Source organism: Phyllostomus hastatus, unplaced genomic scaffold (assembly GCF_019186645.2).
Source record: "Phyllostomus hastatus isolate PE091 unplaced genomic scaffold, TTU_PhHast_1.1 phas_contig_948, whole genome shotgun sequence".
In the NCBI taxonomy this organism is placed as follows: domain Eukaryota; kingdom Metazoa; phylum Chordata; class Mammalia; order Chiroptera; family Phyllostomidae; genus Phyllostomus; species Phyllostomus hastatus.
The window spans coordinates 1,734,053-1,745,823 of NW_025333993.1; the positions used below are offsets into that span (position 1 = coordinate 1,734,053).

At 65.6% G+C, this 11,771-nt stretch overlaps 1 protein-coding gene across 1 annotated transcript; it reads right to left on the reverse strand.

Moving 5' to 3' along the window:
• Positions 1-265: 265 nt before the first annotated feature.
• On the reverse strand, positions 266-10,924 carry AIRE (autoimmune regulator). The gene is made up of 14 exons (XM_045852376.1): positions 10,778-10,924; positions 9,997-10,171; positions 9,603-9,758; positions 9,182-9,256; positions 8,466-8,579; positions 7,757-7,899; positions 7,516-7,596; positions 6,491-6,606; positions 5,280-5,364; positions 4,550-4,732; positions 3,750-3,868; positions 3,525-3,627; positions 1,202-1,270; positions 266-595 (listed from the first exon to the last, which is right to left on the reverse strand). The coding sequence occupies exons 1-14, from the start codon at positions 10,922-10,924 to the stop codon at positions 515-517; spliced, it is 1,647 nt and encodes a 548-aa protein (XP_045708332.1). The 3' UTR covers positions 266-514.
• Between the last annotated feature and the right edge of the window lie 847 nt (positions 10,925-11,771).

Consider the following 11,771-nt stretch of genomic DNA (forward strand, 5'->3'; position numbering starts at 1 on the left):
AGGTGGGTGGGACCAGGCAGAACACCGAGCCCTGGGTTTGACTCCAGGCCCCTGGGCAGCGCTGGAGCGCTCCGGCAGCAGAGGGCACTGTTCCCTTCTGGGTGTGAGCCCCGCTCACAGGCCTTTCCCATTTCGGCCAGTCCCCATCCAGCCCCTCAGCCTACACTCCGGGTGCTAGAAACACGGGTGCTCAGACCCCCAAAATAAACATACCCACTGGAAAGCAGGTTAACACCACACAGAAGCCACTTTAATTTTAGCGCACATGATGGCTGTGTTTACAAAGATGGGCTGTGTTTACAAACGGTGTTGACAGCACTTGAACTTCCCAGTTCTTGGCCCTCACCCAGACAGCTCCAGGGTGAGCAAGCAGGTCCCCTCTGTCCCTCTCAGAGCAGAGTCACCGTGAGCACAGGTGGGCACTCGGGGGTCCAGTGGTGCAGGGACGGAAGGGAGGGTCCGGTCTCGCTGAGCCCCTGCCCTCGCCACGCCGTGAGGCCCGGGCCCTCCCGCATCAGGACGGGAAGGTGGGCGCCTCGGCCAGTGGGCGGGACATGCTCTGGATGGCCCACTGCAGGATGCCATCGAAGGAGTGCTGTGGGACAGAGCAGAACAAGGACATGGTCCTGGCTGGAACCTCCGGGGACAGGTGGGCCTGCCCTGCCCACATCTGGCCCCTTGGGCTAGGGGGACGGCTGGAGGTGCTGACCTCCTGCCAACAGAAGGTGAGGCCCCTAATGGCCACATTTTCTTCCCAACTAATCTGGCTGCTCATCTCTGGGCAGAGAGGCCTGGCTCGAGGGCGGGGGTGAGATCCACACACAGCAGGGCTTCGGAGGCGCCCCCCGCCTCCGCCCCCGGGAAAGCCATGGCCTCCAACGCAGGCTTTGGTGGCCCGGGTGCTGGGGCTCTGCAGCCCCTGGCCCCCATGTCCAGGCACCAGGACCACTGAGCCAGCTAGAATGGGGGTGGTTTGGGGCTCCCTTGGTGCATTTGTGCGCCCTTCTGCATAGAGGGGTCAGTGCCATGCTGGAGCTCAATGACCAGGGTGCTTGGTGCACCCAGGGCTGGGTCTCCTAGAGGTGCTCCTGGGTGCTCCCTGGGTTGGGTGCTGGCTGCCTTGGAGGTAGGGGTGGGGGTGGGGACAGCAGTAAAGGACAAGGTGGAGGACAGGTGCAGGCCCGGCCAGGTGATGCGTTACCTCGCTCAGGAGGGACTCCAGGTCATCCCTCTGCAGGACAGTTTCGTGACCAGTAGAATCATCCCCTGCCTAAAACCCAGGAAAGGAAGGTCACCCCAACTTCCACACCCCTGCTGGGGACACCCCCATAGAAACAGGACTCCCTGCAGAGGCGTGCGTTGTGGGCTGGGGGTGGGTGGCAGGTGCAAGGGCCTTGGGGATGCTGTGGGTACTTCTTTTGGGGGTCCCTGAGAACAGAATTCTAACACCTGGGTCCTTCTGGGGGCAGTGGGTACCAGCAGGTGGGTATGAGTGAGCCTGGGGCTGCCGGCCCAGGGCCCTACACCTCCGCAAGCTGGCTGGCTGCCCCAAGCGCCCAGGCCTGCCTGCCTCCCCACGCTGCATGTGGCCCTCTGGGGCATGTGAGGTGACTTAGGGAACTCTGTCACTGATGGAAACAGAGGCCCAGAGAGGAAAGTGCCTGTCCCAATGCCAGCCACTCGGCCATCCGACAAGCTCGGCCAGGGCCAGCAGGCCACTGGGCGAGGCGCCAGAGCAGGGAGTGAGGCTCCCGGCTGGGAGGGGAGAAGTCACACTCGGAACCAGGTGAAATAGCCGGGTTGGTAGCTCCAAACAGCCAAATGTCAGCACCTCCACCTGGTGGAGGTCTGGGGTGGTCTGATCAACACAGGCCCTGCGGGGCGCCACCAGCCCTGGGTGCTCGGAGGAGGGGCACAGCCCCAAGGTGTGCAGGAGCGTTCAGGTAAGGGCCACGTGACTATGCCTAGGGAAGCGGGGCAAAGGGAGCTGCAACTTTTCACTCCAAAATGGCATGACATCTCACAATATAATGAAAAGAGGAAAGAACCCAGGTCTCAATAAAGGAAGCATGTTCTAGAGAGAGGCACCCCATCCTGGGACACCCAACCCCCAAGGCTGCCTGGAGGAGGCGCTGGTGAGCTGGCTTGGACATACACTGTGCAGCTGGGCGGGGACCATGAGGGGGGCTTCCAGCAGGGTCTGGGCCCAGGCAGTTCTGAGTCCTGCCAGGTGGTCCTGCCAAGTGCCTGCTGGGCGGGGCCTTGTGCAGTGCCTGGGGGGCCATCTCCCGCACAGCGTGTCGGGGAGCTCGAGGCTCTGCTAGGAAGCAGCTTGAGCTTGGATGGGGGCAGCACGCGTCACCACCCCTGGAGACCCCCAGAGATTCCTCCAAGCCCTGGAGGTGGCCAGGAAGGCCTTCGCCTGTAGTAGCCAGGGCAAGAGGCGCCACCCTCTGCGGACTCCTGACGGGGACACACGGGACCCCCCAGGTTCTGAGGGAGCCCGGGATGAAGTACCTGCCCAGGGAGCTGAGGGGCCTGGGCTGCCTTTCCTCCTGGACAGAGGAAGGTGGAGGGGTGGAGAGAGGGACTTCCCCCAGGGACTCCCGGCTGCAGGAGGGGGCTGCAAAGGGTCCCTATGCAGGCCTGCTAGAGGACTGGGGTGTGGACAGAAAGGGGTTCTATGCAAAGTAACCACACTGGGCCATCTGATCAGAAACTCCTAACTGGGCAGGGCATGGTGGGTGGTCACAGGCAGAAAACTTCTTTGGTAAAAGGCTTATCTTGGCCTGAGGCTGTACCCATTGTCTCTGTGACCACACCTTTGAACAGCGCCCTTTCGGATCGCCTTCTAAGGCGTGACCACCCTCCACAGAGCTAGGGGTCTTCAAGGTCCATGATCCGCTCCTGCCTCACTTTCTCCCGCCTCCGAGGAGCCTTCCTTATGGCCCCTCCTTCATCACCAACGCAGAGGAGAATCTGTGATTCTGTGGAGGCGTTTGCTCAGTTTTTGAGATCTTGCTTCCAGGTGCATCCTGCTGGACTCGGACACTTTTATAACAATTCTGTGTGAATTTGGACTTACTCCGTGAACGGGGTGATTACACGGGTGGGTCACCCTCGGTCGTGGCGAGTGCGTGCTCATTCCCGCTGCGGAGCCTCCTTCCGCTCGCCGCGACCCCACCCCACCTGGCGCTCCTGGGCTGGGGGAGGAGCGCTCCGGGGCTGGGGGAGGGGCGCTCCCGGGCTGGGGGAGGGGCGCCGAGGGCTAGGGAAGCTCTGGGCGCAGACGTGCATTCCACCTGTGACTTCCTAGTCACCGCAGCTTAGACGAGTTTCTTTTTACATAGATTTAAATTATAAAAAGAGTCGTTTTTTTTACAAGACTGCATATAAATAAGAAACGCATGGTGGGGGGCGGGGTACGGTGCAAACCCGCGAAACCGACGCCAGAGCCTGCTCTCGTGATGCGCTCCCCTCGCCTGTCACCCCGCGGGTCCCCCTTCCCCCACTGGGGCACTAACCTTGGCGGGCCCGGTAACCGGGCGGGCCGGGCTCGGGGCGGGCGCCCCCTCCCCCGGCGCCGGGGCAGGGTCTCCAGAACAGGATCTGCAGCGCAGGACGGCCCTGCGCGGAGTGGAAGACAGGCTGTGGGCTGCCCCGGCTGGGCCGGGAATTGTGGGGTGTAACCGGGAGTCTCTCCCGGAGCCGCTGGGGCCGCCGCTCCGCCCCCAGGCCTTCACACTCACCCGGGCCGGGCGCCCGCCGGGAAGTGGCAGCGCCAATGGAAGGCGGCGGCGCAGTGCGCGCACCGCAGCGCGTCCGTGCCGTCTCCGCACACTCCGCACCGCGCGCCGGTCGCCGGACCCTGCGGGGCAAACGGAGCAGTGTCCTGGGGCCGGGAGGGGCTCACTACGCACCATGAGTCCTCTGCCCTGACCCAGGAATGCGCGGGGCTGGACAGCGTGGTGGGGCGCACACAGGAGAGGGGCGGTTTGGGGATCTAATCCCCGGGACACTGGGGCGCCTTTCACCGTTTGGGCTGCAGCCCGGAGAAACCTGGTGCTCCAACCTCGCTCCCCCTTGGTGGGTGTGAACCCCCTTTAGGACTGGTTGAGAGGTCCCTAGAATGGCACATGCCAAAAGAGGCAGGAGGAGCTGGGGGACCTGGGTTTTCCCCAAAATGCCACCCTACCCTATTTTACTGTCCTGCTTTTGGGAGTGGAGCATGGGGTTCTGGAACAATGAGAGAATGTCTCCACAGAGCAGGAATCCCTCCAGAGCCCCCCACCTTGTTCTGGGTGTTCTCCCACAGCACCCAACCCCCGTGCCTCCTTCCGGCTCCCCACCTGCCCTCCCCATGGCCAGTCTGGCTGCCCCTGCCACAGGCCTCCCCCAAGCCCTGACCCCGGACCCCAGTTAGACTCCCACCCACTTTCCCCTTCCAGTCGCTTCCCCTGCTGTCCCTCTCCTCCCACTGCAGGCTGCTCTGCAGGCCCTGAGCCCCCTGACCCCAGGACTCCAGGACTCCAGGACCCCAGCCCCTCACCTGCTGCCCCTCAGGGCCCACAAACAGCAGGGGGCGTAGGGCAGAGGGGTCCAGTACGGGCAGGGGGGCTGCCGCAGCTGGGGGCAGCAGGTGCTTGTAGGTCACGGCAGTGTCCATCCCAGCCGGGGGCTCCCTGAGTAGGCCCTTCACCTCCTCTCCTGAGGACCGCAGTCCCAGGATGACCTGGAACCAGAGGGTCAGCGCTCAGAGGGGCTCCACCCAGGGCGTCACCAACTGCTGGGAACTGCGGGCTGGTGTTGGGGAAGGGCCCCCCCGTGCTGGGTTGGAAAGGCCCAGGTGCAGTCCCAGCTCTGTGCTCCTCAGCCCTCCACCCTCTCCCCATCTAAAGATGGGGTGCCTGGGGCCTCAGGGACCGTCAGAGCAAACACTCTATCTACACTCAGGCGTGGGTTGTATCCTTCATGTCTCTGCTGCATCAGACACTGCAATATTTGGGGGTGAACATTACCAGGGGTCAGAGAGCACCCCCTGTGTTGGGCTGACAGAGCTGCAGCCCCCATCCAGGCACCAAGAAACAGGCCACTGTAGGGGCCGTCACCCAGGAGCTGGCACCCCTCAGGCCCCACTGCAGAAAGTCAGATGGACGTGGCCAGGCCATGGGGGGTGGGGGGACACATGGTTCAACGGCCGGGCAGGCCAGACCCATACGAGCGGCCAGCAGGCAAGGCTCCAGGGAGGACAGAGGGCCTGGAAGCGGGCCTGCGCTTACCGGGGTTTCTGCCGGGGGCTCCTCAGCGCGGGGCTGGTCCCGCTGGGCTCTTCCCTGCAGGCAGCTGGAGCACCTCCAGGTCCCGCTGCTCAGATTGGGTTGTCGCCGGCCAGAGGCATGCAGGGCAAGGCGGCAGGTGTGGCGGAGCCCCAGACCCACAACTCAGGGGAGGCCGGAGGGCTCCTCCAAGGCACCCTTTCCTTTCACAGGTAGGGAAATGGGCCCAGGCAGGGGGCGGGCAGAGCCACACTGGAAGGACCTGCCTGGCCAGTGGACAGGAGGGCCAAGGACGCCCACTATTTACCCCTGGGGGTGGCCCTCACCTGCCGGGTCCGTGTTGCCCCGTGTGCTTCTCTGAGGAGCCCCGAGAGTGCCTGACCCTCACCCCCCGCAGCTGCCTGGGCCTGGCTGTCACGGGCCGGGTCTGCAGGCGGCGCCGCCCTGCACTGGGGTGTTTATACCCGTGGACCCACCAGGTTGCATGCATCAGGGAGGTGGTGACCAGCAGAAGGGAGGCGGTCAAGGGCAGGAAGGAAGAGGACAGAAGAATGATAGACCACCAGGGTCTGTGGGATGGATGCTGAACAATGACCTGGGCCCAACCCCACATGGTAGTGCAGAAGCATCTGAGGCTTAGAGAGACGGGACCGGCCAAGGTCACATAGTGAGCAGGGCCAGAGCCGGGGCTACAGCTCCACCCCTCCCTGCCCCGGGCCCTGCCTGCAGACCACCGTGGCCTGTGAGCACGGGTGGTAGAGGGTGGGACTCTCCTGGTGGGCCAGGGAGGGGTGCCAGGGGGTAGACCTGCCCCTGGGGTGCCACTCTGTGACTTCTGGCACCCCTGACTTTGCTTGGGCTGGGGGTGGGGAGTCAGCTGCTGGTGGGAGTTCGCCCCGGAGTGTGGACTGAGATGGGGCGGGCTGACCGCTCTTTGCCTCCAGCCTTCGCTCTGCTGAGGGGGCCTCAGGGCCCTGCTGCCCAGGCTGGGGACAGTGCAGCCACGCGAGGCGGTGGAGTGAGAGCAGCCCAGGCCCCAGCCACACGGCCCGGTGACCTGAACCAGAGCTCCCTCGAAGGTGGGCCTCACTTCCCACCCGTGGGGCACAGAGACTTCTGGGCAGCCTCCCACTCAGGGTCAGCGGGTAGAGGTGGCTGTGAAACCAGGTGGGGGTGGACGGGTGCTGCGGAGGTGCCCGGCGTGCCAGGCTCACCTGGGGATCTCCTGGAGCGGCGGGGACAGGCAGGCCAGGTGGAAGGCCCGCGGGCAGCCGTCACAGCAGATGAGCTCCCCTCCGTCCCGGCACACGGCACACTCGTCCTCATTCTTCTGACGCGGGAGGGGCCCACATCTTGTGGGGGCAGAGGTGTGGCCCGGCCTCCCCGAGAGCCCCCAGAACCGCCCCCTTGCAGGTCCCCTGCTCCCCTGATGCCTGCTCCGCTGCTGGCTAATGCCTGCTCCCCGGCCCCCCAAGTCCCCTGCATCCCTGCCACTCCAGCCCCTGCACACTCCCGGGTCCTCCTCTCTTGGGAAGAACAGGCCTTTAGAAAGCCGGCTTCTCGTGGGCTCCAGGCGGCCCCTAGACTGCACGCCCACCCCCCCCCCCCCCTGCTCATGCTGCCCCTTCCTCTCAGGGCAAGGAGGTGTAGGCCCTTCCTGTTGGCCCTGGGCCCCCGCGGTTCCCTCCCCCTGAGGCCTCCAGTCTGCTGGTGCCCTGGCCTGCATGGCACCAACCATGCCCTCCTGGGGGCCCCCTGCCCCAGAAGCCCCCTGAACTGCCGGGCTGGGCAGCCCTCCACAGCAGTGAACATGCTCTTTGTGACAATCCTCACAGGCCCCATCGGTGGGGGTGGGCATGGAGCCCACTCGCCCCTGGGTGCCAGGGCCCAGACAGTGTCTGCTGTGGAGGGGTGGGGACCTCTGTGGGATTCTGCCTCCTTTCGGTGCTGGGAGGGAGCCCAAGCACAGGCGTGGCACTTGGGCTGCCAGCAGGGGTCGCTGCAGCAGCCGTGGGCCAGCTGTGCGATGAGGGGCAGCTGGCACCTGGACCAAACGCTATGGTTTGAAAAGCCCGGGAAGCCTTTCTCCGACTTATTTGAATTTTTACAATTGCGTGTTATCAGAAAAAAAAGGCAGTGTTGAAGAAAAAGAGCTCTGCCCCATAAATGGGAGCTTAGGCCTTGTCCTGTGACCACTGGGGCAGCTCCTCCCCCGCACCCCGCCTCATCTGGGAGTTACCTGGTGGGGCTGGGGCTCGCTGGGGAGGGCAGCAGGGGCCAGGACCCTGCCCTGCTGGCTGGCCCTCGGATCCCCTCCAGCCTGCCAGGGAGAAGACAGGGTCGCCAGTGGAGGGGCACACCGGGGCAGGGAGCCCCCACCTGCAGGCAGAGCTCCTGACCCAGAGGCCATGCTGCTGCCATCGTGTGTCCCTGGGGCGGGCGCCACGGTGCCTCCCCAGAGGCGGTTGGGCAGCGCTTACAGGGGCAGCGACCTGGGTCCCCTTGGCTCGGACCAGGGTCTTCAGGCCACTGCTGCTGCGGGCTTTGCTCTTTGCTGCGCTTGGGTCTTCAAACTTGCTGGGGGTATAAACCCCCCCAACCTGGATGCACTTCTGGGTGCCACCTGGGGGGAGACGCTGAGTGGCCCGGCTGCCCGCCCGCCCAAGGGCCCTGCTCAGCCGCACTGCAGGCCCAGGCCAGGGGCCAGCAGGGGCAGAGAGGCCGTGAGCTGTGCGGCTGGATGCCGCTTCTCCCCCATGTGCCTCAGTCAGGTCTGGGGCCGGGGTCCTGGGCCCAGGAGGTGGCTGCTGGGGAACTGTGCTGCCAGCCCCCCAAGTCCACATGCACCTGGGAAGCTGGTGCGGGGCTTTGTCTGGAAGTAGGGTCTCTGCAGGTGTAATTGGTTAAAATGGGCTCGAGCTGGCCCCGTGCGCAATGACAGGTGTCCTTGAGAGAAAAGGAGAGGACACAGAGAGACCGAGGAAGGGGGCCCAGAAGTTTCCAGGTTGGCTTGTCCGGGAGTCCCTCCCCCATGGGGAGCCCTCAGTGCCCCCCCCACCCCCTCCACCACCCCTCCAGAGACAGCAGAACCCCCCAGGGATGCTGGCTGCCTTGTCCCCGGTCCTGCCTGCCCCAGGGCCACCGGAGAGCTAAGCGGGGGATGTGGACCCCAGGGACCAGCGCGTCTACCTGACTCAAACACCTGCTGGATGAGGATCCCCTCCACAGCCCCGCAGGCGCCTGGGGCGTCCCCAGACGACACAGCCACGGCCCTCTGAACCGACGCGGACATGGTCTGAATCCCTGGGGGAGGGGGCACCAGAGGGGGGCCGTCAGCTGGGGAGACGGCCCGAGCACCTACTCCAGGCGGGACGTGGGGAGCAGGAGGCCCCTGGAGGCAGAGTCCTCCTTCTTGCCTTCAGCTTGGGGCAGGTCTCCGAGGGGGCCCCGCCCCTCCACACAGACAGTGTGTGTGTGTGTGTGTGTGTGTGTGTGTGTGACACTAATGTGAGGGACAACTGAACACGGCAGCCAGGAACGAACAGGGACCCTGGGACACGGGCCCGACCGTGCTGGGAGGCAGGCAGAGTACCCAGGGCCTAAGCCCGGGTCAGCACCAGGTGCCCACAGGGGTCTCTGGGGTCCTGTTTCTGGGGCTGGGAGGGCCAGACTGCATCCAGCCAAGAGACCAAGGAGGACTCTCTGGAGGAAGGGAAGCTCAGCTGGCTCTAAAGGGCAGGGGGGATGGTCCGGGGCGCGCTCTCTTTCCCAGATGCGGCTTCGGGGTGACATGCCGGGCCAGCGTGGTCCCGGGTCCCAGGACAGGCCCTCAGAGGACAGCCGCGCCCCCCTCCGCCAAGCCCCCTGACCCTGGCCCGGGAGCAGAGGCTCTGGGGCGGGCTCACCATTCCCCAGCGGCAGGCGCTGTGGTTCCGCGGCGCTCTCCTGCTTCTTGTGGGGCTTGGCCTTCGCCTGGGAGCCTGTAGGGGGAGCTGCAGCATTCCGCCAGCTCTCCACTGCCCACAGCCACTTGGCAGGCAGGGTGGAGAGCACAGGGTGGGGGATGGGGGCCGGGGGCGGGGGGGCCCATCTTCCAACTGCGTTCCCTTTCTCTCCACGTCAGTGAAAAGGAAGTGGCACGCGCCTGCCTGCTTCATGGGCACTGGGACAACCTCCAATGTGTCCACTAAGCACCCAAAGGGGACCTTTCCTGACCCCCCTCCCCACGTTGGCTCCTGCTGATCCATTGGGACAGAGGCTCCCAGAGCTGGAGGTGTCAGGCTCCCAGGGGGATCTGTGGCCAGACCTGCTCCTCAGACTGCACACCTGGGCTAGAGGTGCCCCTCGGGGACAGGGCTGCCGACGGCGCAGTCCGGGGCTCCTCCGGGGCCTTCCTCTTGGTGGGGGGTTTGGGCATCGGCGCTGTGGCCTTGGAACCAGCAGGGGGCTTCCTCCCCTTCCGGGGCTGGCTGAGGTCCACGTCTGCAAGGCATGGGCGGAAGTGGAGGCCGAAGCCCAGAACTGTCCCCCGGCAAGGAGGACAAGGGGCCTGAGGCCTTCGCCTCTGAGGACTCAAGGTGGCCCTGGGTCATGCCCAGGGTCTCCCTAACTCCCACCCTCTTCCATCTTACAGGTCCCACTGGAGCTCAGCAACGGGACTCAGGAGCCTCGGCCCCACCCCCCACACACAGGACCCCAGGCCCCCGCCCAGCACCCCCACCTTTGGGAAAGCTGTCTAGGACGGGCTGCAGCCGGGCGTATCTCTCCAGGTTGTAGTCCTTGAAGAGGACTCTCCAGAAGTCCAGGATCACAGCCGCGTCCTGGGTCAGGAGCCAGGAGAGCAGCGAGTAGAAGGCCTGTGGGCAGCCCTCCGCGTCTTTCAGACGCAGCGTCTCCTGAAGCAAGAGCAGGCGGTGGGGGCCCTGCCTGTGCCTCCCTGTACCCCCTTTTCTCCCACCTCCACTGTGGGACCAGAGGGTGGCCGCCAGCCCAGAGGAGGCTGCTGCCCCCCCACCCCAGGGCACCGTGTCCATTCCTCGGCCTGGGGCAAGCTTGAGGATGGCATGGGGGTGTGGGGGTGAGGGGTCCCCACTTGGAACACATCTTAGGGGACCATGCCCCTGACTCGAACACAGGCTTGGGGAGGGCTGGGAGAGGATCCGCTTTGGGGTCACAACTGGAACGAATCCTGGAGACAATCCCCCAGGCTGGTGGCTGGGTTGGAGCAGGCTAGGGCATGGGAGGCAGGGGCCAGCCTCTAACTTGTTCTGGGGACCATCGATCTGGGGACCATCGATCTGGCTCCTGGGCAGGGCAAGGGGGTGGCTAGGGGCGAGGGGAGTGGCGCCTTAGAAGCGGAGGAGTGGGGAGCGCGGAGGAGTGGGGAGCGCGGAGGAGGCGGCCTGCCTGGAACTACTTTCTCTTCCCCAGCGCTAACTCCAGCTCCTGGGCGCGGGGTGCGGGGAAGGCTAGGAGGCCGAGGGTTCCGGACCGGCGCCCACCTGGAGCTTGTCCTCCGGGACCACGTCGTGGTCGGCTAGCGCGTGCAGCAGCGGGAAGGCGCTGTCCACGGCCACAGCGATCTCGGTGCGGTGCCGCTTCAGCAGGCGGCGCAGCGCCGCGTCTCCGCCGCGGGCCTCGCCTGCCATCGCGGGGTCCCGGGGAGCGAGCCTGGGGGCCTCCTCTCCCCGCCTGGGGTCCCGCGGCCACGGGGTGCCAGCGGGCTTGGGAAATGCCCGGGCCGTGTCTGCTCAGGCTCTCGCAGCCGCTCCGAGCACCAGGGCGGACACACCTGGGCGGGCGCCGCTGTGGGGCTGAGCGCTGGGGCCGCCGGGGCCCGGTTATACCCGACTCCCCACGGAAAGAGCAAAGGCTGCGCTGCCCCAAAGCCAATCAGGGCCCGGGGCGCTTCCGGGGGTGGGGGGCAGGCCTGGAAACTTCCCTGCAACTGAGTGAGAGTGAGAGTGGTCCCGCCGCCGGCCGGCCCCCACTCTGCCCCTGCATGCACCCTGCCGGCCTTTCTTTCCCTTGCCAAGGAAGCTTCTGGATCCACCTGCCCAGTCCCCTGTGCGCTCACGTGGGCCCAGCCCGAGGAAAGCAGAGCCACTTCACCGCACATCTAGTGGCACCTGCGAGGCCAGCACACTCCCAAATTCCCACACGAGGGCACCCAGGGGTGCCAGGGAACCGTGGCTTTGGGGGTGACCCGTGACCATGGCCTCCAGTAGCTGGGCGTCACCCTCTCGAGAGCACTCTCCTCCTCCATCGCCACTCCTGCGCCCAGCGGCTTATCTCCCCATCCGCTGAGCGGCCACTGAGGGGCCATTGGCCGTGAGACATGGTTCCAGGGGAAGTAAAAGCTGCCAGTAAGATCCGTCCTCACTCCACTTTTTCAAAGCCATGAACCCCTGGCAGGCGCCCCCGTGTCCTCCAGCCGAGCCTGACAGCCGAGGGCGTCCCCCAGCCCTGTGTGTGCTTGGCGATGAGCAAAGAGGC